The sequence below is a fragment of the Podarcis muralis genome, chromosome 4 (genome assembly GCF_964188315.1).
Source record: "Podarcis muralis chromosome 4, rPodMur119.hap1.1, whole genome shotgun sequence".
Taxonomy (NCBI): Eukaryota; Metazoa; Chordata; class Lepidosauria; order Squamata; family Lacertidae; genus Podarcis; species Podarcis muralis.
The window spans coordinates 63,840,567-63,867,880 of NC_135658.1; the positions used below are offsets into that span (position 1 = coordinate 63,840,567).

At 48.2% G+C, this 27,314-nt stretch overlaps 2 protein-coding genes and 1 long non-coding RNA gene across 6 annotated transcripts in view; 1 reads left to right on the forward strand and 2 right to left on the reverse strand.

Moving 5' to 3' along the window:
- The window catches only part of LOC114596203 (uncharacterized), a 516,878-nt gene extending 507,004 nt beyond the window's left edge, over positions 1–9,874 (reverse strand). The window contains exon 1 of the long non-coding RNA XR_013392622.1: positions 9,768–9,874. This is a non-coding gene — a long non-coding RNA (uncharacterized LOC114596203). The remainder of the gene's footprint in view (positions 1–9,767) is intronic.
- ARX (aristaless related homeobox) lies at positions 1,549–13,823 on the forward strand. The gene is made up of 5 exons (XM_028727456.2): positions 1,549–1,975; positions 3,159–3,867; positions 6,784–6,829; positions 9,648–9,985; positions 13,451–13,823. Exons 1-5 carry the CDS (start codon positions 1,783–1,785, stop codon positions 13,689–13,691), a joined length of 1,527 nt encoding a protein of 508 aa, XP_028583289.2. The 5' UTR covers positions 1,549–1,782; the 3' UTR covers positions 13,692–13,823.
- A 6,704-nt stretch (positions 13,824–20,527) lies between these two features.
- The window catches only part of POLA1 (DNA polymerase alpha 1, catalytic subunit), a 178,593-nt gene continuing 171,806 nt past the window's right edge, over positions 20,528–27,314 (reverse strand). For 2 of the 4 annotated variants that reach the window (XM_077927407.1, XM_028727457.2), the window contains one exon: positions 20,528–21,719. In XM_077927407.1, the coding sequence (XP_077783533.1) occupies positions 21,556–21,719 (164 nt within the window). In that variant the 3' untranslated portion in view covers positions 20,528–21,555. The remainder of the gene's footprint in view (positions 21,720–27,314) is intronic. The other 2 variants (XM_077927408.1, XM_028727458.2) reach the window with 1 other exon arrangement.

Sequence of the window (27,314 nt, forward strand, 5' to 3'; positions counted from 1 at the left end):
GATCCCGGCCCTCCGACGGTTACACATCCGCATCTGCCTACCAAAGAAGGCCCACTGATGCCAACGTGGGGTTATTCCCCAGTCTTGAACGAGCTTTAACACTAGGGGGAAATTCTCCCTGACAAAATAGTTGTTTGAAGTAGCAACAACGACAATGAAATGGATCTAGAAATCGGGGTGGTTTAGGGACGGCCACCATCGTTGGGAAGGATCAGATACCTGGCACTTTTATCCTCTTGTTGGAAGAGGCCGGTGCCAGTGGAAGCATCAAAGCATCCTTAGCCCGCTTGGTTTCAAAAGAGAGAGGCTGCTGGAGGATAGTCCCGGGTTTAATGCCATCGCATTCGCAGCCGGCCAAACCTTCCCGGCTTCAGGCGAGGCTTTCAGCCTTTGACTCAGTCCCAGCCACTCAGAATCCTTCTGATCTCGTCCGGTCCCATTTCATTCCAGTCAAATCCCTGATCTGCCACAGACCTGTCTTCACTCTGAAGGCAAATATAGGATTCTTCTGGGATCTTGGTCGGTTTGCATTTGAAGGTATACTGGATCCACTACAACAGCAACAGCCAAACAAACAAACAAAGCAGCAAAGACCCTAGATTGAATAAATAACGAAGAATCGGTCGAGGAAAGTCCATTAGGTCCTTTTGAAAACTCCCTTATGATCGTGCCCGCTCGTGCTGATGGGCTTTTCTGTACCAATTCACTTTAATCGTTTGATAAATCGAAATTTGTACACAAAATGTGTTTCCACACTGGCCACCATTGCAAATTAATCTGCACCAATTTGTTAGTGAACGAACTTTTTCTGATAAACAGTCTCATGTGTTTTTGATATTTTTCTCTAGCTACAGAGAGAGATCTGTATTTTTATACATGAATGAATGCGTGTGTGTGTACACACTCGATGTACAGATACTCCCACACACGTTCTACATTAATGTTGCAATCCTAAACACACACTGTAAGGTTTATTGAACATAGTGGGATTTACTTCCAAGTAGTTCAGGACAGAAGTGCTCTGTGCTCTATTTAGGCAGCACTTGTATCAAAAATTATAGAGCTGCCTGATGGAGATCAGCACTAACGGAATGCAGTAATAATTAATCCAGTTAATCCCTCACTAATTTAATAATGCCCAACAATCCACTTTTAAAACAAAAACAAAATTAGGAGAGGAGGGCTGTTTCTTGAATGGAACAATAAGTTATTTGGGAAGATCGGGACGAATATATGACATAGTTAAGACTCCGTTCTCTATATAATATAGTTAAGACTATATAGTCTGGATTATTTGGGCTCATCGTCCCTGGAAGTGTCAAATTGGCAGGAAACTTTTCCAAGGAAGAGGAGTTGAACGAGATGACCTTCGCCAGATCTCTTCCTGTCCTTCAGCCCCAGCAAGGACGAGGTCTGGGCAGGGAAAGTTAGCCTGCCAACTTTTTGTCAAGCAACCCGTTCCCGTTCCCTGCCCCCTCCCCTCTCCCGATTCCGGACCGCGTTTTCCCCTTGGCTGGGAGCCGAAGGCTGCCCAGCCTCTGGAGAGAGCCAATCAGAGCGCGGCTCCCAGCACGTGGAGGAGAGGGAATCAAGAGCCAAGCTATTGCGGCTCAGGCGCTACACTTGTTCCCAGTGTCCTGGGCAGGAAGAGGGGCGACTTTGCCGGCGCTGCTGCCGTTGCCTGGTGGGGGGAGGGGTGCCAGCCCAGCCCGGAGCCCGGAGCCCACACGCGCCGCCACCCGGAGCCCGGCCAGGCGCGGGAGGGGCCAGCAAGCCCAAGCCATGAGCAACCAATACCAAGAGGAGAGCTGCTCCGACAGGCCCGAATGCAAAAGTAAATCGCCAACTTTGCTCTCGTCCTACTGCATCGACAGCATCCTGGGCCGGAGGAGCCCGTGCAAGATGCGGCTGCTGGGAGCGGCGCCCAGCCTCGCTCCGCTGGCCGGCAGGATCGAGCAGGACAAGGCCGGCCAAGGTAAGCCCAGCCCAGGGGGGCAGAGGAAAGAGCGAGCGGGCCTGGCAGGCAACTTCGCTTCTCCGGGCAGCTCCAGCGAGCTCCGCGGAAATCCTGCGCCCGGAGAGCCGGCCTAGAGCGCGGAGACCCCCTTGCAAGTGGCGTGGATGGGCGCGTGGGTCTGAGATGCAAGCGACCCACCGCCCAGGCGATCAGGAAGGTTAGGGGGCAGAAACGGACTGGGAGAAACTCCGCTTCCCCGCCACTCTTGGGGTCTCTGTTTTGCCTTGCCTCCCACCACCAGCTGCATCCCAGACACGCCCGGGGTCGCCTTTAGCTTGCTTGGGGAGAAGGGGAGGTGGTGCCCCAAATGGGGGTCTCCTCTTCTTTTTGGGAGAAGGTGGGGTGAAAGAAGACAAGTAACGGCGGCAAGTCAGCAGGTCCCTGGCGCGTATTTTCCGTTGCTGCTTCGGCGGCGCCTTTCCGCTGCCAGGCCTGCTTGGGAGGGCGAATAGATAGGGCGTCCTTTGGCGGGGCTCCCGGTTGTAAAGAAGTGGGGCTCCGGATAGAATGTGTTTGGAGGGGACAGAGAAAAAGAAATCCCCCCCCAACACGCATATACAGAGTTTTAAAATATTTTAAGCCTCTTTCTCTCCGGCCTTCCAATTCATGGGGATCTTCGGGTGCCGGCAGAGCCGCTGGAAATGCTTTTGACGAAGCCGACAGGTGTCAGATTGTCGGCTGGAGGAAGGGGACTTTTAATGAATGCACTTAAAAGAATAGTAATGTTTAATAAGTCAAGTGGTTGGAATAAAAACTAATGCAGAGAACAGCTAGCTTTTGCTTTCGTCCAGACACAATCCTCAAATTTATCTCTCCGTATAGTTCCTACAGGGGTGGGTTTTGATAGAGCTTCCTGTGAAGGATTTTGGTCTCGGGACGGGAAAGGGAGACGTGGAGAGATCCGGCCTGGTTTGGCAAAAATAATTGCAGCTGCCCGCCTAGAAAGTTGAAAGCATCTGGGCAAAATGGGGGGGGGGTTGTATTTACACCGGGGGCCCCCACGCACGGTCTGCCCTTTGCTCCGAGTCCCTGGGCCCGTTTCTAGATGCAGACGGAGGGTCCCCCCGGCTGGGCGGCAGCGAAACGTGCCCGGCCGGGTCGGTGATGGGTGCGTGTCTGTCTGTCTTCGTCTCCCCGGCAGGACCGGCCAAGGGCAGCCCGGCGAGCTTCGAGGCTGCCGAGTTGCACCTGCCGCCCAAGCTGCGCCGCCTCTACGGGCCCGGCGGGGGCCGGCTGCTGGCAAGGGCCGAGCGGGTAGAGGCGGGCGCCTCGTCCTGGGACTCGCTCAAGATCAGCCAGGCGCCGCAGGTCAGCATCAGCCGCAGCAAGTCGTACCGGGAAAACGCGCCCTTCCCGCGGGCCGCTGCCGCCCTCGACGAGCTGTCCAGCGGAGGAGGAGGAGGAGGAGGAGGCGGCGGCCTCGACGGCAGGCCCGGCCGAGACGACGAGTTGCTGGACGACGAGGACGACGAGGATGACGACGACGACGACGAGGAAGAGGCCGAGGAGCTGGACGAGGAGCTGGAGGACGACGAGGAGCTGCTGGCCGAGGCCAAGGAGGCCCGGCGGGCCGCTGGGGGCCCCGTCGGCGTCGTCGGGGGACCTGGCGCGGCGCCGGGGACGGAGGGCGCCGACGGCTGCTCTCCCAAGGAGGAGCTGCTGCTGCCCGTCGACGAGCTGGTGGAGGGCAAGGACGGCGAGGACAGCGTGTGCCTGTCGGCCGGCAGCGACTCCGAGGAGGGGCTGCTCAAGAGGAAGCAGCGCCGCTACCGCACCACCTTCACCAGCTACCAGCTGGAGGAGCTCGAGAGGGCCTTCCAGAAGACGCACTACCCGGACGTCTTCACCAGGTAGGTGGCGAGGCGCTTGGGGAGGGGAGGGGGGCAGCTGCCCAACTTGGGGGTTCCGCCTGTCCCCAGGGCCCAAAGCGAGGTCCGCTGGTGCCTCAAGTTCGACGGGGCTGGACTTCGCTCAAGTTAGACGGGGCTGGAAGGAGACAAGGAGTATAAGCTCTTAAGATTGAAATCGACGGAGGGGTGCCTGCGGGCAAAATCGGAAGCCTTGGGACTTGGAGATAAATGTACCCGACAAGAAGAAAAAGTGCGCGCGCCTGGGGATAACTTGGGAAGCTGTGGAACTGACGGGGTGGGATATGGTGGGAAACTCCCTTCTCCCCCCCCCCTTGTGTCCCAGGGCTTTATTCAATCCACTCCGCGTCCAGGAGAAAAAGTCATTCTTTTTTTGAGGTTCCCTCTCCTCAGAAGTCCAGACACCCCATCCTTAGGATAGGAGGAGAGAGGGGCTTGTGTGGCTCAGCCCGAGTTCGCCGGCCAAGGACAGGTTAGAGGTGGGTTTTGGCCGCGTCTTTGTCAAACCCTCTCCGGGGTCTATTTTTGCCTTGATCCTCCGGCTAGTCTGTCGGGTATCAGTTTCAGCGCTCTCGGTGGAAGCTGGAGCGCTGCCCTGCCGCAGGGAAGCCCCGTGCGTATATATAGATAGATATAGTTTTGAAAAGATCAAAGTATTCCGCTTGAGAGGGCTAAAAATATGGGACGAGAATGGCAGCTTGCTTGGAAAGCTTTGGCAGGAGCCCCAAGCGCCCCAAGTGTCCGCCCGCCGGTTCAGGACGTTTCTGGGCACTGTCCAGAAAGAAAAAAGAAAAAGATTTTTTTTAAAAGGGGGGAGGGAGTCCGGAGGGAGAAAGTCATTCTGATCCACTGCCTTGCCTTGAGGTCTGCTCCTTACAGGGGTTTGAAGCAGAAGCCTAAGCGGGCACGCTTAGTTTGAAAGGAACCGGGCTGTTCGTCTTCCCCTGAAGCGCTGTATCAGACGTGTATCAGGCTTGATCCGAATTAAAGCGGTCTCAAGTTGCATTTGCGCTTTCAAGGGGGAAGTCCCTGCCTCCCGTTAACTAGAATCTGCTTGGGAGACAAACTTAATTGCAGTGAAAATGACAATAATGCAGATGCCCATTTTGTTTGCAAGTCTGTGCCTAAGTGGTTTGGTGGGTTTTTAATTTTTAAATCACTCGGTAACAGATCCTTTCCTTTCTTTGGATTCCCCCGTACTCCTAACATGCTCCCATTTGCAATCCGGAGAAAAGGAGAGGAGAGCATAACGCTATTAACGGGGTTACGCTCTCAATAAGTAGGCGAATTTCGTTTTGAGCTGCAAAGCCGCCTCTGCGAGGAATTCCTTTTACCGCATCCAGATCCGAGAAGGGTCGCTTTCAGCAATATTTGTAGCAAAGGTTTTGCTGTTTACCAAGAGGAAAGGAATTACTGATCCTCAGAATACAGAGATTCGTTTTGGCTTCTTATTAAGAGCGACCCTAATTCCCTTCCATATTTTACCCCTTCTTGGGGCTGCAATCCGGTCCCCATTTTAACAGAGTAGCCCACTGAAGTCGGTGGGATTTACTTCCGAGGAGACCCACGTAACTCAGTTTATTGCACTCTTAAAGTCGTTAGCCAAGGCTCGCCTCACCTCTAATATGGGGGGTGGGGAAGAGTATTTCCGTATAAATGGGATGGGAAGCAGCGTTTATTTCTTGGCACATTTGCTGGAATCTCCTTCGGAGCCAGCGGGCATAAGACGCAGCTTCGTTGGCGTGGCGCAGGAAATCACCGGGATCCTCTTGCTTAGGAAACGGAACTGCCGGCTTGAGCGAAAGCTGCTGCCTTGCTTTGCCTCGCAGCCACTCAAGGCAACGGCTTGCCTAGGGAGCGCCCTTCCTCTGGAAGCCCGACCGGCGTATGCTCCGATTTCGCCCGGAAAGGTCTTTGAAGTGGAATGTGCCGGCTTAGGCTGGAGAGGTTTAGCCAGGCCGCTCCTCCCATGGGGCAGAGAGGCTTTGGTGCGGCCATCTCTGTGAGGAGCCAGACCCTCGGGCTGGAGATCTTTTTTTTTTTTTTTTTTTTTTAAAGAAAAAGTTGGCAGTCTGGAGGAGCTGGGCAAGGGCGAGCTGGCTCTTCCGCTCCAGCCCGGCCAGGCTTCCTCTCTGGCCAGCGCGGCGCTTTTCTTCCTAACGGAGGGAGAGCCAATTATCCCGGGAGCTCTCATATTCGAGGTAAACAGATTATAAGCAGTTTTCTAACATAGTAATGGTTTCCGATTTGCCTTAATTGTTACAATAATAATCGCAATGAAGGGCTCGCGTTGCAGCTCAAAGGATCTCCTCTGTGCCGCGGCGCGGCGTTTGGAGGGGGGAGCCTTGCTCCGGCGCGCGGGGCTGCGGGCCTTGGCCCGGGTCGCGGCCCTTCCCAGCAGACTGTCAAAGCCCCCGCTCGCAAGTTTTCCTCTTTTCACTTCCTCCAAACATTTTCGCCTTCGTAACAACAACGGGGGGGGGGGGGGAGGTTTTTTTGGGGGGGGGGGAGGGACAGGGACACGCAGATCAAAACAAGAAACTTGGGAGGTTTTTTTTCCCTAGTCTGCTTTGTGCATTTCAAGCTAGCCTTCTCAGGATGTGGAGAGTGAAACGCTTCCTGGTTTGGGATATTAATTTTTTGCGGGGAGTGGGGGTATCGGGGGCATTCCGGGGCGATCCAGCGTCAGTGCCAGTAGGAACTGGAGCGAAGGGCAGGAAACTGGCCTTGTTTGGGACTTTGCATGTGGATGGCTCTCCCCTATATGGGCAAAGAAGGAAGGAGTAGTAGTAGTAGCCTTCACCAAGACGGTGAGACGCGGGACCCTTTCTCTCCCGTTACCCCGCTTCACAGGGCCTCACCTGAGCGTGTCTCTTCTTGTGCTTGTTTCCCTCCCAGGGAGGAGCTGGCGATGCGCCTGGATCTGACCGAAGCCAGAGTGCAGGTGAGTCCAGGGGCAGCTGCGATGGGGACTGGGAGCGCTCTCTCGGCGGGCTTGGGGTCCCCGCAGGTGGGGGGGGAAGAGGAAATATTGTTTAAGACCCTTGAACCCAAACAGGCCTCGCTCCTTCTCTCCTCCCCCCGCACCCCCAAATTAAGACCAAACGCTGGGTGATGGGTGCCAGTCTGCCCTTTCCCTCGTTGAAACCAGTTAATTTCGTTCCGGCTCTGTGCGGGGGGGGGGCAAGCCCCCAGCAGCTTTCCTTCTGCCCCCTTCCCACCCCCACCCCGATGAAAGAACTAGCTGTGGTTGTCAGCCCAACGCAGCGCGAAGCAGGTATTTGCCTGCGCTCTCAAATGGCCCATCGGGCCTCCATCAAAGGGCACTTTGGCGCTCGAGCAAACAGGGAGGGGCTGTTTGGTTTCCTCTCCGCTTGGCCCGAAGAGAGTCAGCTAATGCTATTTGATTTCCTCGATTTTGTTTTTGGCTCGACGGTGCAATGCTATTAGAAGGTGTTTGCTCCCCCACCCCGAGCCCGGAGGCTACGCAGCGCGGAGAGCCAGGCGCTCCACTCGCCCCTCTTCGGCCAACCCCCCGACAGATGGCGGCGGCCTTTTGCCTCCGCGCAAATCACTTTACACTGAAAGTCAGGCGCGGCGAAAGCATCATAAATTCCATATGGCTCATTTAATACACAACAGCTTCTCGCATTAGAGGGGCTAATGAAGAGCCCGGTCCCCTCCTTTCTGTTGACACATTTCTCCATTGTCAAACAGAGATGTGACAGCAAATCAGGATTTTCAGCTCAGGGGAATGAGTCGTGGGAAAGTTAAATAACTAAGAGAGAGACAGAGACAACCCCCCTTTTCTTTCTCGCCCTCCCTTCCCTCCCTATTCAGTGGAGAAGATGTAATTAAGGGGAATATGAATTATTAGAGCCCCTCGGTTTACCTTTGGGTGTACTCAAACTTATTAATTCAATAAGAGAGGGGGAATTTGCAGTGGGGCCAAGTTGCTAATTGAGTTGGAAACGGAAAAGACGCGCCGAGACGCCACGTTTGCCGTTGCCTTGAGCCGCAGCTCCTAGGCTGGCTGCGCGGGGACCTTCCTAGAGGCGAGAGGAGCAACACAAACGAGAATATGGTCCCGGTTTCCCTGCCCCCCTCCCCCCGAATATGTGGCTCTCTTTCTCATTTTCCCCAAGCTTTTTGCAAATAATTGCCTCCATTGGAAGCCGAGGCTGCAATCCTATTATATACCCTCACCTGGGAGTAAATCCCATTGAACTCGGTGAGATTTACTTCTGAGCATACACCTATGGGATTGCATTGTCAATCTGTTTAGATTTTAGAAAGTAGCCCTCCCGTTTTTATTCCGTTTCCAAATTTGGAGAGGGATATATTTTGGGTAGTATTTCAGTGCTTTGGCTCTAAAACTGGAGAAAGATGTCGATGGCTGATATGAATATATAGAGAACCCCTCCCTGTTTTTATTAATAACTAGGAAAGGGGAGGAAAGCTTGTTTATTGCTGCCCCTTTTGCTTTTTATCTCTCCCCGCTGAAAAGACCAGAGCTCTTTGCAAAATGTGAGCGTTCTCCCCGAGAACGGCTCTGGTGGCGGCTCTGAGTGTGGGTGGCTGCGGAGATGGCGTAATAACCACAATAATAATAATGAAAAATAATTTCCACGGACTGGGAAATTAGCGTTAGAGCCTTTTAAGTGCCGCTAAGAAGGCATGGGTTTAAAATTGTCATAAAAGAAAACATGATGTTTAGCGTGTGTGGCTGGCGAAAACATTCAACTGTCTGTCAAACAGTGGAGTTGAGAAAAGGCGGGGTGTGTAGGGGGGGAGAACCCGCTGAAAAGGCTGTATACGTGGAAACTTTTGAAGAAAATAGGAGAACATTAGGCGAGGTTGCTTGAATGCAGTCGCATTGGTTGTATTATGTATTATGAAGGTGCGTCTTACAGAAAGGCAACCGCTTAAGAAGGAGCTGTTGCGTATGTTTCTACCTGTAGCCCAGGAAGCCCAGCCTAGTCAGAGCCTGCTCAAGCTGATCGATCACTCCCGTTAAGAATAAATAGATCTATATTAAGCCTGCCTTGGCCAGGCCAAGAGCTGGATCCACTTTAAGGTCACCACCAGATATGAGCGAAACGAGATGCGTTTAATTATTGTCTTTATTTCCAATAGGGCACCATCTATTTGCATGGCGCTTTTACAGATTCCCAGGGACGCGGGGGGGGGGGAGAGGCAGGTCTCTGCCAGCGAGGAGCTTGCCATCTAAATTACTGTCGTGAGGGAGACACTAAGGAAGACGGGGAGAAAACTGATTTGTGATGTCACTGTCACGTAGTTCTGTCCCATTTTGGGTCCGCATGCTCAGCAGTGAAACTTCCCACCCCTCTGCCCAAACCCTTTGCTTCGACATCCCCGCCCAGGCGCGAAGGACATGGAGGGAAGGCAAAATGGGGTCTGGGCGCAGAGAGGTGGGCGCTCTTTTGCCAAGCCAGAGGCCCTTGCTTCCCTTTCCCCTTGCTTCCCTTTCCTCTATGGGCCTCTCCCTGGGCAGGAGCGCTGGGTAGTTTCAGACGATGCCTGCTCCAGAACCGCCACGGAAGCCCGAAGATGTGCGCTGCGCTCAGGCCCGGGTCCCCCCACGGCCTTGTCGCCGAAGCGAGCGCTGGGCCTTCCCTGAGGAGGAGGGAGAGGAGGCGTCGTCGTCGAGTCTCTGGGCTGCCGAGGAGCCGCGAGGGCCGCGCTTGACTAACCGCCTTAACCCCCCTCCCCACCCCCTTGTTTTATGTTTTGGCTTCCAGGTCTGGTTCCAGAACCGGAGAGCCAAATGGCGGAAGAGGGAAAAGGCCGGCGCCCAGAGCCACCCGCCCGGCCTGCCTTTCCCTGGGCCCCTGTCGGCGTCTCACCCGCTCAGTCCCTACCTTGATGCTAGTCCTTTCCCTCCTCACCACCCAGCTCTCGACTCCGCCTGGACGGCCGCCGCCGCAGCCGCTGCAGCCGCCGCCGCCTTCCCCAGCCTGCCGCCTCCTCCTCCCGGCTCGGCAGCTCTGCCCCCCGGCGGGACCCCGCTAGGCCTCAGCACTTTCCTGGGAGCGGCCGTGTTCCGACACCCGGCCTTCATCAGCCCCGCCTTCGGCAGGTAAACTTGAAGCAGGCGCGGCCTAAACCTCTCTTCCCCCCCCCCCCATGCTGTCAACGAGCAGACCGTTACCGACGCGCGCACGTGCCGCGGCGGGGCTTCCTCCCGAGTACGCATGCGTAAGGCACGCTTCCGAGTCGAAGTGGGCGGGGCCTCAAGGGAATCCTGAGGGTGGGAATGGCGAAGGCAAATCTTGGCCTGCCTGGTATTATAAAGATTTGGGCGCGGGTTGTGCGCTGAGGGCCCCGCGCGTGAAGGTGCAGCGGTGCTTCTGAAGGCACGGGAAGGGAGAGTGGCTCTGTCTCTCACAGGACTAGATCATGGGCCATTCATTGGCCTCATCCAGCAGGCTCTGTCTGGTCGTGTTCTAGACCTTGCGCAGGAGTGGTGGAACTTTTTCTGCTTCAAAACTTCAAGGGACCTGAGACGCTTCCCGCTCAGACCTGCAGAAGTTCCTTTCAGTGTTCTCTGGGCCTAACTCCCGCACTTATGGGCTTGGTGGCGCTGGAGAGGTTCCTCCCTTGTGCTGACAACAATGACCTAAAGATGTCCATGCGTGGGCAGGATGCAATAGTTCAGTCGCTTTGCTTCTGGGTTGCAAGTATAGACCCCCAGTCTTTAGAATATGGAATTCGTATGAGTTGGGAATAATAATAATAATAATAATAATAATAATAATAATAATAATAATAATAATGTGTGCAAAGCTCATGGTATCCTCCTGTTCCCTAATTGGATAGAGATAACTTTAAAGGAAAAGGCCAGTCACTGGCATTTTCATTTAGACCATGATCTTAAGCACATTGGCTGGAAGGTACTCGTAAGATTTTCTTCTAGCTAGATGACTTGGCTACATAGTATTATTTAGAGGATAGGATGACAGTCCGTTTATTAGAATAATCTTAACTTTTAAAATGGTCTACGTTTTAACACATTCATTTTACCTTTCATCTTTGTTGATATTTGATCCCACACTAAATAGTCACAGAAAGGCATAAAATGAAATCGAGAAAGGGATTTAAAAAATGAATAAAGACAACTTAAATCCACTGAAAAGTCACAGCAGTGACTAGAGTTATAGCCTGTCTAGTTTACACCTGAACGGAAAACCAGGCTTGTTAGTCAAGGATAAAATAAAATAAATGATACTGCAGCTACCTTTCTTTAAACAATAACCAAACAATTAATTTAAAGAAGTCAATAGCTAATTATAAAGAGACAAAAAAGCATTGTCGGGGTTTATGGAAGCCGGAGAGAGGTTGAAAATGGAAGGGCAAAAGAACTGCAGTGATGTCTTTACTGATGAGAACAAAGAAGGGATAGATTCATCGCAGGCGAGACGCCACTTAACACAATTATGTGTTGGAGGAGGGTTGGGGAAAATCCAAGTAAAATTTAGTTTTATGTGGTGGGGGAACGCGAGAGCCGCCCAGCTACAACGAAAGCGTTTCTGCCTTTCCCCTGAGCCCCCGAGTGACTCAATTTCCCTCAAGGCAGGCTGCGGGGCTGTCACGCCCCCTACTTGCCGCCGTGATTCTACACTTGGAGCGCTTCTCTCTGGCTGCATCAGCCTCAGCCCTTGCGCTACCTCCTCTTGCGCCCCCCCCCCCATCAGATTGAAAAATGAGTTGTAAAATGCTTACTAAACTGCCTGGCTAATAGGCTGTGCGATCAAAATAGGCAGGCGACGAAAAAAGAGAGCGAGGAAGTAGTGAAGGGAGCAGAAGAGGAAAGCAGAGACTTTCCTCCTCGCGCTTCTATCTTGCTCTAAAATGCAAAGTTTTTAGGAAAGCGTTTCACCTTCCATAGAAACTGCCTTCTGGAAAGCCAAGCCACTGTGCATATAGGGTTCGCCTTTTTGCTATTTGTATTTTTTATATTAAAAAAAACCAGCCTCGGAAATCGTAGCCTATAAGAGAGCAGCAAGATGCAGACCGTCCCACTTCAGGGCTGAGCTGCGCGAAGAATTTCAGGAGCAGAGAGTCGGGGAACCCCCCCCCTCCCCGCGCCCAAGTAATCCTCCCCAAGGCCCTCCCCGCGCCAGCCAGCCAGCCCGCAGTCCGGGAGCTTAGGCGGCTCCGGGCTTAGTATGTAGCCCCTGTTGCCTTCCAGGCCCACAGTTCAATTCCTAGCCGTGATGATGTCAATAATCACCTCCTTGGTTAATGGAGAGTCTGTATATCTCGACGTGCCAGTCAAGGGGGTCAGTTGCTCTCTTCAGAGCGGCTGCTCCGGGGAGAGGTAAGGAAGGAAAACTAGAGGGGAAGGCATTTCCAAGATTGTGTCATTGAGCCGGGATGCTAGGGTTGCCGGAGAATAATTGGCATTCCACTGTGCGGAAATCCACAGGGACGGCGCGCCCTGCTGGGCGTGGGCATCCGCCCCGCGAAGGAGCCGAGCGGCAGACACCGCTTCGGGCATCCAGGACCTCTAATAAGGCGGGCCGAGGAAAGTATAGACATCGGAAGGGCAAGGGGAGGGGCGCCCGAGAAGCGAACGTGAAGGACAAGGGGAAAGAGCCCGCGGAGGCAGCGGAAAGAACCACCGCTGTAGCTTGGGGGAGATGAAAGTGGCAGGAGAGGAGAGGGAAACTTCAGCGGGGAGAAAAGCCATCACCTAAAAGTCTCGATTGTTACTACTATTTATTATTAGTAATAGTTTTTAAAAAATTATTCTTCTCTCTGATCACAGTATAAGTCGCAGGCTCAAGCGTCTGCTGCCAGCGAGCTCCTGTCACTAGCAAATGGGAGAGGATTAGGCGCTTTACAGACAATCTCGTTGACTAGGCGTTTCTCTTCCAACCCCGCCTGGCTTATGCTGCCCCGAGAAGGGCCGCGAGTAGGAACCGGCCAGACCTTAAGCTTGGAAAACCCGGCATTCGAATCGAGGCCCGGGAGGGAACAGAGGCGGGACCTTGTTTTGCACACCGCCCCGGGATCCAGACAGGGTGAAGGGCGGTATAAATGCACTGATCAAATACATAAAGAACATTTGCCCGGGTCGGGATTGGCCACTCTTTCACTCGCAGCCCTATAATTCTGGAGTAGCCAACTTGACGCTCCCCATAAAGTTGTGCAACGATAAAGCCCATGAGCCCCCAGGCAACGGCTCAGAAGTAGTAGTGGGAATTGCAGTCTCAAGTGTATGCAGAGGCCCCCGGGTTGGGCTCTCTCCGCCTTAAATTGTATAAGCGGAAGTTGAGAGTCCTCAGGAGGCCTGTTTCCTTGCCTTTGAAAGTGGGTTTGCCCTTGAATGGACTACAACGCCCATGAGCCACACTCCCTGGGCCTGATGGGAGCTGGAGTCCAGCAGGCCCGTTTTAAAAGCAGCCTGACGCGGATGATGCAATGTAGGCGCGCTTTTGTTAGTGACACGGGGTTCTGGGGGTTTCGCCTGGTCGCCACCCGCTCGTCCGCACTGTCAGCTCGGCCCTGACCGCCCGGCCTGTGTCCTCTTGGCTTGCAGGCTCTTCTCCACCATGGCCCCGCTGACGAGCGCGTCCACCGCGGCCGCCCTGCTGCGCCAGCCGGCCCCGAGCGTGGAGAGCGCCGTGCAGTCGGGCGGCCTCTCGGATCCGGCCACGGCGGCAGCGGACCGGCGGGCCTCCAGCATCGCGGCGCTGCGGTTGAAGGCCAAGGAGCACGCGGCGCAGTTGACGCAGCTCAACATCCTCCCCGGGAACAGCACGGGCAAAGAGGTGTGCTAAGCAGCCCCGGCGGGGCGGGGCGAGGCCGGCCAGAGATCGCCTGGCGACGAGCGAAACCCAAGACCAAAACGGGAGAGCGAGAAGCAGACAGACACATACAAAGAGAGACCGGGGATCCGCGGCGGAGAGCTTCTCCTCCGGTTCGGTACTCGGAGCAAGCCAGGCTCCTGCTTTTCATGCTTCCCTCGGGCCATTCAGCAGAAGCTCCTTGGCTGGGACTACCCCACGCACCACCCGCCACCCCTTCCCCAATGTCATTCCGTTTCTTGAACACCCAAGTACATCCCACGGAGGAGAAAGGAGAGAGGACCTTTCGGAGCGGGGCGCGTGGGCAGGTACGACGTGGCGGCGCAGCCCACGCCCCTCTCTCTCCCTTCGCCACATCTAGTCATGTCACCCTGGGCCGATCTTAAGAGGAGCTTTGGGAGGACGTCGAAACCAAGGATGCTGCTTGGGCCAGGCCAAAAGGAAGCCAATGATGCGATGCTGTGTTAAAACGAACCGGTGCACTTAATAAGGCAAAAGGGGAGCGGGGTGGGATCGGGGAGAGAGTCTGGTCTTTTTCTTTTTCTTTCTTTTTTTTTTTGTCTGTGTGTGGAGGGGTCCTCCTATCATCACACCAACCAAGGGTTTTATAGCAAACCAAAGGGAAAAATAACAGTGCTAGAATATGGACTGTTTTAAAAAAAGAAGTCACTAAACTGTGATGCTCTGTACATACCATTGTTATTAAAAAAAATAAGAAAAAGAAAAAAAGAAAAAAGAAACACAGCAACCCAGAGCTTTGTATATTTGAAATGTTATATAACAATTGCACTCCGTGTAGTGTTTGTACAAGTTTGTCATTTCTGTAGATTCTTACTGTGTTGTAGATATCATAGGGTCCCTAGACAAATATTTATGTACAAACCCTTTATTTAACTTATTAACTGTAGAGGTTCCTGAAACCAGAGAGAGAGAGAGAGAAAGGGAAAGTGAGTCGAAAAGAGAGAGAGACAGGGCGTCGGTACAGTGCTTTTGTGTAATGTTGTTATTGCTCTCACTTTCCCTTGCGACCAAGTGGAAAAGTGTCACCCATAGAAAATAAAATATATATATATACATTTATGAAGAATTTGAAAAGATACCTGGAGATGCAGCGTCATTGGAAGTAAATTGTGCTTCATCACCAAGGTGGGGGAGGGCTAGGGTACCAAGGACTTGATTGAACTCTCCAGCTTTACAGATATTTGTCTGACAGATGCCTAAAAAAATATGTAAACGGAAAAAATGAAAAGATTTTATTACTTTCACAAGCTTTCTAGCCAATATTATTTTCCCCCTAACCCAAATTGGTTTTAATGTTAAAAGACACTCCTCCTTTCCCAACCTGGTGCCCTCATGGGAGCTGTAGTCCAAAATATCTGGAGAGCACCAGGATGTGGAAAACTGGCCTGGGCACAGGCTGACAGCTGTGGGCAGATAACAGGTTGGCAGCACAAATCTTTTCCTTATCTACTGGGAATTCAATCCCACTGAGCTCATTGGGGCTTTCTCCAAAGGAAGCGGGTGTAGGATTGTAGCCTATGTCCATTTCCCAAGGAATGACAACAGAGGAGACTGACTGATGAGTAAACATACATAGGGTGGCACTGCAAGGCTGCTCATCCTGCGCACACTTAGACTGGGAGCAAACCTCCGGGGGCAGAATTGTGTGCTGTAAAGCTGCAGTGCTGTGCCCTCTACCCTGAAAGTAATCCTCATGGAACACCGGACTGACTTCCGAGTAAATGCGCGCAGGATCGCTCTGTACAAAAAAGGGGGTAGCGGTAGCGCATCTGCGCCGTTTCATTCTTTAGATGGCCAAGATGGTTTGGTTCCTTATCTGACCAGATCAGGCGACTCGCCTCCGCCTCTCTTTTCTTTCCCGCTGCCTAAAGCAACAGGAATCCCGAATGTTGCACACTGGCTTTGCATGTGGCGTCCTCTTTACTGGGTCAAGGCGAGCAGCTGTCTTCTCATGGCCATTTCCAGAGAAGCGGGCGGGCGGGGGAAGGGACAGGGAAGGTGCTGCAACTCCGCTGCTCCAGCCAGAGAAGGTGAAAGAAAGAGAGGGAGATCGTGCTTGACCAGAGAGTGGGAGCCTCGGTGGTATCCTGTACCACCATCGGACCACCTCGGTTGGGGATGGGCTTGCCAGGCGGAGCTGGTGGCGATGGTGCGCTCTTCCACCGGATCGCTTCTCGGGCGAGATCCCCGGCGTCCAAGCCTCCCTCCTGCAGGCGGGCTGGGACTGGGACTGGGACGAGGCCTGGCAACGGCGGCTCGCCAAGGCCTTGGCTTCCGGCTTGGAAAAAGAAAGCCAGGTCCGGGGCCCGTCGCTGCTTTGGTGTGCGCACCGACGAGTCTCTCTGTCTGTCTGTCTGCTCCCTCCCTCCTTCCCTTCCTCTCTCTCTCTCTGCGCCTCGGATTTGGCGCTGAGCGGCGGAGGCAGCTGCTGCCGGGCTCTCCTGCGCGCCCGCGCCCTCTTCTCCGCCGGCCGCCTGATCCCTCCTTTGGCGAGCCCTTTCTCGTCCCCTCTCAGTTGACCCTGCCATGGAGCAGAAGCAAATCGCGTGAAATTACCTCCGAGGATTACATCGCCGGGCCATTGAAAGCCCCCCTCGCCCCTGGTTTACAAACCTCCTAATCCCGTGTCATTCGGCGGCTGCAAACAAACCCCGAGCGAAAGGCCCCCTATTTAGGCTTCCCAGCTGGGTCGGGGGCGCTTGGGCGACGGCGATTTCTCTCTTGCTTGCTCGCTCGCGCGGGCTTTTTCTTTTCAAGGGAGCCCCGGACTTCCTGCGAGTTCCCCTATATATATAAATATATATATTTAAGAGGTGGTGGGGGGATATCACGCCTGACAAGGCCTCAAAGCAGCCCCAGAAACCTACGACCTTTTCCTTCCCTGAAAGCTGGGCTGCCCTGGGAAAAAAAGGACGGGACCCACCACCAGAAGCTCGCCTGGCGGATGGCTGAGGTGTTCTCGTTTTCATCCAGCTGTGAAGATCTGCTCATTAATGGAAGCCGCCTTTGGCGCCAAAGAAGCGAGGGAGGCTCCCCCGCAGCCAAGCCTTCCCTCGAACCCGAACCCTCATTTCACTTCTTCTGTTTAAGAATAACAAAATGACAGCCGAAGCTGGACCAGGCTGGCTAGAAACCTCAAACTGCACCCCCGCGCCCTTTTTCTTGAACATCCTGTGGGAGGTGCACCCCCCCCCCTCACACGAGGCAGCATCTTGGGCTGCAAACAGCAGGAGTGGCTCCTAATCACGGTATTGTTTTCTTCAGCCGTGAGGAGTGGATGTGGCAGTACTGTTTCACATTCGTTGATCTGGTGGACTAGCTAAGAACAATCCGTCCCTGAATAGGGGTGGGACTGCATTCAACTACAGAGCATCCTGCAAAATTCTGTGCATGGGATGTTCACTCAAATTTTGTATGATGAAACTGGCTTTATGTAGACATACATTGCGCAACCCAACCCAACAACCGTGCTAATGCGCAAGGGGGAATCTAAAGTTGAGGTTACTAGATCACAATGCACCCAGGCTTCTCTAGTCTGTAAGAGTGTCCAGTTTACCCACCAGAGGAGGAATGTGGGCTGATGTTTCCACAAGATGACTCTTCTGGAAGACTTCTGAGATAGGATAGCAAAGGCCTGGCAGGCGGATTCTCCTCCCCTTAGTTCACACTCACACACGGTGGGCTCTTCAGCATGTTTGTTTTTATGAACCCACTGCAGTTCTTCCAAATAACCATACATTTAACTGACAGCATCTTATACACATATATATTTTGGAGTGTAAAAAAAACCATAGGTACAAAAATATTTTTATGGAAAAAGAACATTTGCCCCTGGACATGATTAACAGTAGAGTTTGAAGTGCATATTTTACTTTAAAGAAAAGGGAATCATTATCAATCCATTACACATTAAGAAATGTCACTCAGTCATTTTTATTCATTCGGCAGAAATCTTTGTAAAAGCCGGAATCATACTTCTGCAAGCAGCAATTTTGTTAATCCAGGGGGGTTATTACTCTGGTCCCTTATTAGGATCTATACTACTGCCAAGCAATCCTATAACCGTCTCAAAAGAAGTTTACCTTCATGTTATAAAACCAGTAGTGGTATTTATACTGTGCAATAATTAGTGTATTACTTGAATCCACTAACAGGTTCATTTTATCTCTGCACAAAACCTCTAGTCTGCTTATAGAAAGCTTGTGCCTCCTTTGGCGCTGTTAAAGTGGTGAAAGAGTGAATGAAGGCTGGTAGCACTTTCTCTTTTTGCCTTGCCTTAATTCCCATCTCTTTTTGCTCTCATCCAATTAGTGCAGTGTATTAAGCAGTTTATCATCTCATAGTCAGCTATTGAGAGAAACAAGGCGAACACTTTGCAATAGAGCCTGCTCTCCTTTGACACCCTCAGGTACTTACATATTCCACTGTGCTATGAATAATAGAGGAAGAATAGAGCACTAATTCCCTCATCAAAGAATGCCTTGTCTGCTGCTTTGCTCAACAACACCATTCTGATCAAAAGAAAAGCAATAAAGCTTAGCATAACAAAACGAAACCTACTTATTAGCTTAGTGGTTAAATTAATGCAGAGCCGCTGCTATTCAAAACCAAGGTTTGAAAACAGCCTCCAACAACCTGATAATGCTGCCTTCGGGATGAAGGAATTTTAATCTGAAATTTGAAGCTGGCACAGATGAGTTAATCTATTAAACAGCTATAAGAGGGGCGCAGGATGAGCGGTTCAATTAAGAAATATTTAGGTGCTCGACAGAAGAGAGGCAAATAAGGCCAGAAGAAAAATGGGCTGAAGTTGAGAAATAGGAAAAGTCATTTTTCCTCCCAGCAAAATATTATTCTGGCATAGGACAAAATAATTTGATGGGTTCCTTTCTTCTTTACTAACACATAAACACTTGTTGTGAAGTCCAGCCTCTGGGCTTACATATCAAAAAATCTCACCCTCAACAAAACTTTAGAATATTTTTTTTATCAGCATATGGGACAGAAATATGAGGAGTGTGGCCAACTCAGTCTAGAACATCTCTGGGGAAACCAGGCTTGTTTTCTTAGCAACCTCAATTCAGTTGTAGCATGTATTTTACACCATGTATTTTACATATTTATGAAAATCAGCTTACATATACTGTAAAAAGATGGCTTCCCATTTCCCAGCCTTTCAAGGGTTAAAATGAGGTGAAACATTCAAAGGCGGCTGCTTAGTCAAGGACACACATCTGGACTCTTCAGATTTTGTCTGTCTTAAACACTAGATGTTACATTAAGTTGGGAAAACAAGGTTTTATTTAACCTATTCAAAACATTCTTCCTCTAATAATTGAAGATAAATGCGAAGTGCCATTACGGCATACGTATCCTTACTAGATTTTCAAATTTACATTTTTAGAGAGAGAGAAGCATGCTTGAAGATGATCTTTCGCCTCTTTTTTTTCTATGTGATAATTGGAAAGTTTGTGAAAAGACAAGTCTTGCTGGAAAAAGCTCTAAAATGTGTATCTGTATACAAATAAGTTATTTTTCATTTTGATCATTAAGACATGCCTATTTCATATCATATTTCACAAGTACATTTATTTTGCTGGAAAACACAATACATGTGTAATGCTTTTAAATATATATGGCATTAGCCAACATTTCTCATTAGACCCATTGAACTCAGTGGAGCTAATTACCGTAACTTATATGCCCATTGATTTAATGGGTGTCTTCTTGACTATATGTAAAGTGAGCATCACCCATTGCCTTTTTCTCACTCCATTAGAAATGATGACACACAGGCTAGGTTATTGCAATAGGACTACTACCTGTATGATGTGAATGGAAGTAACCAAGCATGACTATCCAATAGGCATGTTGGGGGTAAGAGTAAAAATGGAATATTTGGCTCTTTTGCATATAGGAACTCATTTGCAAGAGGGTTTCTTCATTCATGTCAGTGGAAAGGTCAGACATGCATATGCCTTTCTTATGCATGTGGGTCTTCTCTACCAAAATATAGAAGCCTTTGCAGGCAGGACAGTTCTGCAGGCTCATGTTTCCACAAGTGGTACTTGAAGCAGGTATAGTTAAGAACACACAATAACTGATTTCTGAATGAACCAGATATATATACTATTGACAGCTGAATTAGATGTGACATGGCTGCCCAAGTCTGTTTATTTGTGTCAGCTCCACTCAACATGAGGATATAGGTTAAAATTTGCTTCACAATCAGTCCCAGGCTATTTAACAGTGTGAGAGGGATATTCTTAAATCCCTGAAATGTGTCACTGTGTCTGTATGTCGATGATGACCAAAGGTTTTTATGTCAATATATTAAGTTTGCATTCTGCCAGCAGATATGTGCTCCTGGCTCTCACCGCAAATTTCACCACCTCCAAGTTGAGACTGGTTTGGAACTCCCAGAGCTTGCATTTCATTCAATGTGCTTATTAGGTTGCTTTGTACTAGAATGCTGGCCACAGTTACGAAGCAGATTCTATGTCCCCAATTTAAAGGAAGAGAGATGTTTTACACTATTCTACTAACTAGGAGGTATTCAGGATTAAATTGCCTTATTTCAGAAGAGCATTGGGGAAGTATCCTAAAAATTTTGCTGTTTGTCAATGAGCAAGTAAACACATTGAAAAAGGCTGTAGTAGCAATGTCACCAAAAGTGTATTCCTCCACCCCTGAAGTAAATAATTTAAAGATGAAGCAACAAAATGTGTAGTGTAAATTGATATCACTGTGATATCTCACTGATATGTTGTCGGCGCATACCACTGCAATTTTCTTACATTAGAAAACTTTATTATTTTCCTTTCAACAGTATAAAACTTTACACACATTTAGAAATACTTTAGCATGCACCAATAAAGGACGTTAAAATTTCTGTTCATTATTTTACTGGCGGTAAACAGATTAGACACCATTGTTAAATCTCTCTAAAAACTTTGCCTTGGCTTTATTTACTTTATACAGTCTAGAAGTTACTTTTATTTGTTGGCTGAAGTGAGTTCCATTTTTATGTCTTGTTTCCATTTTCTCGCCACAGCAAGCACTGAAGTTTATTCTGTTGAACCCAAAGGAACCAAAGTGTAACATTTAGATATGTGTGTGTGGTATGAAGAATCTGCTGCATACATACAGTCTCTTTGCCCTGTACAAAAGTCAATTGGTGCTTTAGCATTCATTTCCATGTGGTTAGTCTGTGTCTTTACAGCACAATATTTATTGTTTGAATGAATACTGTTTTGTGGAAAAATTCCCTCAAATATAGGTTCAAAAATAAAGATCACATTAGAATCAAGTATTAATAGGAAGAATTTGGCTTTAGCATTGTTTTTAACTGCTGTGTATATGATCATGAAGTAGATAAATTGTGAAAGGAGAAAACATTAGTGCTCCTACTGAGACCTCCACTAACCTCTTTTCCTGAAAGCACCTCTACTAACTACCCTGGAGCAAAGTCTAGGATCACTTACATTCCAGCAACTCTCACTGGGAATTATTCAATTAAAGAAGCTATTTCTCCACCCCTTTCTTCCCTTCTAGGTCCAGATATACAACAAATAGATATTTATTGAAAAGTAAGTGGTACAGGTGTTCAGTATATATACTGACTTTTAACATGACCTTTTAATATTTTTTACCATCGAATAAAGCCAATATTTGACGTATACTTGTGTGTTTTTAAACAAGATACAACAACACTAGTGTGCATCTATAGATGGAAAACTAGAAATGAAAACAAGGAAGATATTTGCCTACAAAAGAGTCCACAAAAGCCTTTTGTTCCATTCTACCCACACAGTGCTTAAATACTGGGATCTCCCACAGATTTTACTATATTGAATGTCTGAAAGAGTTTGCCGAGGTTCACTTCAGAGTAGCTGCTCACTGACAACCATTTGTCTACTGTGCTCTTCAGTTTTTTGTAGTTTTCCTTGGTTTCTTCCAGCATGTTGTTATTCACGTAACCTGTTCGGAGAGAGAAATAACAAATTGAAAGATCAGAAAAAGGAACTCGTCATTTTATAGCCACTAATCCCAGGACACTCTGGCCTTTTAAAACACACTCTGGTACAGGGTTACCGACTCTCAGAACCCAAATTTCCCAGACTTCTATTCAACATGCTTTTTTACTGAGCTTCCTCTTCTTCTGATGCTTACCTTTCTTTTCTTTTCTTTTTTTAAAAAAGTACATTGGTCAGCATGTTTAGGAGAGTGTCAGACTTGTTACTTACAAAGAGACTGAATCCAGCTCATCAGGGAATTAGTCAACCCACCTGTCATGCCCCAACTGAATTGGTGCTACACCTTCTGTCAGTAAATGTCAGGAAACACTGTTTGTCCATTAATGCTGAATAAATGGGGGTGGGAGGGGGAAGAGAAAGAGGACGAGGGAACAGTTTACCAGAACCAACAGATAGTAGCTTCTCTTTAAAGAGTTTAATTTTTTAAAAAAAGCAGAATGCTGCTTAATGGCATGGTTGCCTGGCAATCTGCTTTCTATGTACTGAACCCTCTTCATTGATCGGATTACTGAAAATATTTGCAATAATGCAGGATACTGGGAATTTGCCTTTACACGCCTATTGCAAAGCATGTGGAAGTTACTGCAAAAAGGTATTCCCAGAAACTATTAAGATAAGATGCACATTCTTCCTATATCTCAAACTTCAACTTTTTAAATTTATCTTACAAGTCCATTTTAAGTGATAGGCCTGCCTGAATCAGAACATATGAAATTATCTTGATGCTTTTTGTAATGTACAGTGGTACCTCGGGTTAAGAACTTAATTCGTTCCGGAATTACGTTCTTAACCAGAAACTGTTCTTAACCTGAGGTACTACTTTAGCTAATGGGGCCTCCCACTGCCGCCGGAGCACGATTTCTGTTCTCATCCTGAAGCAAAGTTCTTAACCTGAGGTACTATTTCTGGGTTAGCGGAGTCTGTAACCTGAAGCATCTGTAACCTGAAGCGTCTGTAACCCCAGGTACCACTGTACTTGTGTATTTACACCACTTGAAAAAATACTTGCAGATACTCCCCCTGTAAGTGTTGTGTGTATACTTTAAAGACTGTGCAAGTGCAGTGGAATAGCAAACATGTTCCGTGTTTTGTTTAGATTTCTAGGGAGCCTTGTTTGCTTCCCTGCCTATCTTAAAAAAAACGAGTTAAAAAATAAGAATGCCAAAGGGAAGAAACACAGGTCACACTGTTTATCCTTCTAGCTAATATAATGCACTCTGCAAGCAGCTCTCTAGGTTCTCAGATAGAAGCATTTCGCATCACCTGCTACCTGGTCCATTTAACTGGAGATGCCAGATATTGAACATGGAACCTTCTGCATGCAAAGGCATATATGTTTGTTCTACCACTAAGCTAGGCTCATTTCCCCAAAGATTCCCCAAAGAACTTCAACATTTCATCATGTTTCCCCCACTAATAACTCAGAAAAAGTGCACAAATATTGAGTATAGTGAGTTTAAGCCTAAGGACTGCAGGTTACTTTTGTGCTGGGATATTTCAAGGGACTGAATTGTTTCAAGACATAGGAGCCTTTAAGAGAAAAACAACATCACCACCACCACCAATTGCTCGGTAGCACACATCTAGTTTGTGTTCTACTGAACAGATGAACTGATTCCAATTTGAATGTTTCTGCTGTTTTACTGAAGGTGTAAAATGGAGAAATAAGCAATTTAAAAAGTAGGAAAAGGATCATATGACTAGACATTGTATTTTACTGAAGGAAAGAAATTGAGATGCGTGATCAATAGATCACTCACCGATAAGCTAGCACAGCATAATATTGAATAATATATATATAACCACTGAACAAGAAAGCCTTCAGTTGAAATATCACCTTTGCTAAAGTCAGTAGTTGGTCTTAGCCAAACCACTATTGTCAGAGGCCAAATTTGCCATCTGCAATATGGGAGCGATAATACTGGCCCTTTTTAAAGGGTGTTAAGAGGATTAGCGAGATAATGCATGTTAAGTGTGTAGGTACATAGTTTGAGAGTCCTCTTAGATCTTGCTTTGTACTTAGAATCTCAGCATGGAGTCAGGAGTGCTTTTGCATAGCTTAGGCTGTACTTCATTCTTGGAGCAGCACCTGGTCACAGTCATACAAGGCTGGATTATTATAATAGGCCGTATGTGGGGCTACCTTCGAATTGTCCCTCTGCCCTTAGTAGTAGAATCTACTCTGTAAACTATCCTTCAATATTAAAAGTGCAAAACAGGCAGCACAGCAGATAAAGGACTGAATCCAGAATTCCATCAGTGGAGTTCTGGCCATAGAATGAGATGCTCTCCGATCTGAGCTCTCCCTTTTCCCCCGCAGCCCTGTGTGAACCCTGAAAATGGGTTGAGGCACCCTCTGGAGCAGTGTGGTAGGTAGCACAGCAGTCTTCAGGAGGGCATGTTTGGATCCAACCTAATCAAAAAGCCAAGGGGATAACAAGTCTGGCCAGCGTGACAAGCTGCATCTGGCGAGCCAGCGCAGCACACGGAACTCCGTTTACCTTCCCGCTGGTAAGCGATCCCTATTTATCTACTTGCACCCGGGGGTGCTTTCGAACTGCTAGGTTGGCAGGCGCTGGGACCGAACGACGGGAACGCACCCCGCCGCAGGGATTCGAACCGCTGACCATGTGATCGGCAAGTCCTAGGCACTGTGGTTTTACCCACAACACCACCCGCATCCCTTCGCTTTTAACTTTAATAATGCATATTATACAAGGAAGTCAGAAAATCTTAAAATAAATTCTAACATTTTAAAATCCTTTTTGGTGGACAATTCTTAATCTTAATTCAAGGTTTTACTGAAAACTTAAAAGCTGTCTTACATGTATTTCTTTATAATGTTTTATTTCACTCTCGCTCTCAGGGTAATGTGGACGGCTTTCTGCTTCCCTTTTTTATTAGCAGTCCTGTGAGGATGGTTAGCTTGAAAAAGAGTAACTGAGCTAGGGCCCCCCTGTTAACTTCATGGCTAAGTAGGGATTTGAACCTGACTCTACCCCACTGCTAGTCTAAAATCTAAAATTCTCTACCAAATGGGCAGTGCACATTGCAGATATGGGAGTCCCAAATCCTGGAGCTTGAGAATGCCATGTAGTCAGTCTTAGTTCTTTCTCACTGCAAAATAAGGCCTGAAGAGGGTTTTGTTCTTCAGACGGCATACTCTCATTTCCTGCTAACTGGCTGCTTCTATTTTGTTGGTAAACATCTTTGCACCTATCACTTAGATATGAATCTAGTGTTCCTCTGATGTGTCCATACAGCTCTGCATGAGGAGATATTAGCCCGTTTACCAGCACCAAAGAGAATGGCCATTGGCCTGATGCAGCAGGTTCTTCTTATGTTCTCATTCTGCCATTAAGCCATTATCCCAAAGCATTAAGAGATCTGCTATCATTAAATTCGTTCCGGAGGTCCATTCTTAACCTGAAACTGTTCTTAACCTGAAGCACCACTTTAGCTAATGGGGCCTCCTGCTGCCGCCGCAGCACCGGAGCACAATTTCTGTGCTCCTCCTCAAGCAAAGTTCTTAACCCAAGGTACTATTTTTGGGTTAGCGGAGTCTAAAGCAAGGTACTATTTTTGGGTTAGCAGAGTCTGAAGCATCTGTAACCCGAGGTACCACTGTAATGTATTACTGAGCAAACAATATGATATTGTTCAAACCATTTTTAGTCCCATAGTCCAAGTACACGTGTACACAATTGTAGACTAAGAGTTGTATCCAACACAGGTCTGCTCAAAATAAGACCCATATAAATTAATGAACCTAAGTAAGTCATGTGTATTAACTTCAAGGGGTCTACTCTGAGGAGGACTAGCAGTGAATACAACCCTACAACTGCAATCCTATGTAAACTTAGTACAGACTTATTTCTGAATAAACCTGCTTTGGATTGCAGGGTTTCCCCTCTACTGTTTTCTACGCTCTACCTCTGTGTTTCTATTCTGTTTGACAATATCAAGTTACATTTTCTCTTCATTCGTTTCATATGGCTTTGCCATATTTTATACAGCATGGATTTTGTGAACTGCATCTAAATATACACATTTACTCATATTAGATCTGTTAGTTATCCCCTTCATTTTTTCCTTCCATCCCCCTTTTTATGCTGTCTTAATTAGATTGTAAGCCCGTGAAAGGGCTTTGTCTGTTTTATCTTTGTACAGTGCTTTCTTCTTAGGCACTGTATCAAATCATCACATCATCATCAAATTTACACTGGGAGACACAATTAAAAAGCGTTTCTGGTTATCGCTACAGGAGCGGCTCAGTTTTGTTCACTATATTTAAACATCAACGATGCAATCCAAACAGAAGTAAAATATAAATGGAAGGAAATTAAGCAACGGCTTGTATACAGAGTTATATGAATGTGTGCAAAGTGCTACACGCACAGAGGCTGTGTTGCCAGGTCCCCTCCTCCCGCAGTGACAGTCCCTTGAACATAATAAAATTACTCTGGAGAGCTCTAACCTTTGGGTGGTCATCTTAGCACACATGGGGAGCTGCTGCCAAAAAAAAGGGAAGGGGTTTGAAAAAGTCTTGTGCAGGGAACTTGGCTAAGATGTCCAAGGTAACCCCCTCTTAAAAACATTTTAAAATATTACTGCTGCCGAGAGTCAAAATTAAAAAGAAAGAAATCTAATCAAGTGTGCTAATGGTAGAAAAATAAGGAACTATGTGAAATCAATGAGGGGATGTTTTAGTCTGAAATATAAAACAAAAAAGAGGATCTACAGTACAGTATTAAATTCAGACCACAGCTATATCTGCAGTATAGCAGTACTATGCATTTGAATGACAGAAGTGCATCCGATGACTGGGGAGAATAGATTTAAAGAACTGTAGTAATATAGAGGAGGGAAGATGAGAGAGGACACAGCTCCTGATGTGTTTACCTCCTCTGCTGATGGGATATTGACTTTTCCCACCAGGTTGGTTAGAAAGGGGACTATTTGCGCTGCCACACAGCAGAGTAAGAATGACAACCAGCATCACTCTGTGCTCTTCTTAGTAAAAGACAATTGTGACCGCTGTATATCACACAGCCAGTCAATACTTTCAGGTTACCATACCATCCAACTTGGAGATGCATATAAAAGCTCACTTTTTCTTCCTAAATGAGACTTTAATCAATAGAGCAGTTAATCCTTTCTGAGAACAAAGTTGTAATATGACTGAAGTGGCATGTGGAACATTTAAATATATGTATGGAATACGGTTTTATAGCAGCTGAAACCATAGCTCTCACAGACTTTCTATATTTATATTAGGGAGGGGGTGGGAAAACCCAAATACCCCTTTCACAAGATCAATACAAAATGAACACAATGCAGACCAAAAAAATTTTTTAATAGGTATAAAATAAAGACCTTAAATATTACTAGGATTTTAATGAAATAAATGAAATAAAATTCAGACAGCATCAACAAATCTTTAAACTTAATTGGAAAATGGCCCTTTTCTGGTAACTGAGATGAAACACTGATTGACTTAGTTTGATGGCTGAAGCTATTATGATTGTGATCGTTCAAA

Excerpts from the sequence above, each read along its gene's own strand:
- ARX (XM_028727456.2), top strand. The coding sequence starts at position 1,783 with ATGAGCAACCAATACCAAGAGGAGAGCTGCTCCGACAGGCCCGAATGC. Across the intron at positions 3,868-6,783 it reads TACCCGGACGTCTTCACCAG|GGAGGAGCTGGCGATGCGCC; the intron begins GTAGGTGGCGAG and ends TTTCCCTCCCAG. Across the intron at positions 9,986-13,450 it reads ATCAGCCCCGCCTTCGGCAG|GCTCTTCTCCACCATGGCCC; the intron begins GTAAACTTGAAG and ends CTTGGCTTGCAG.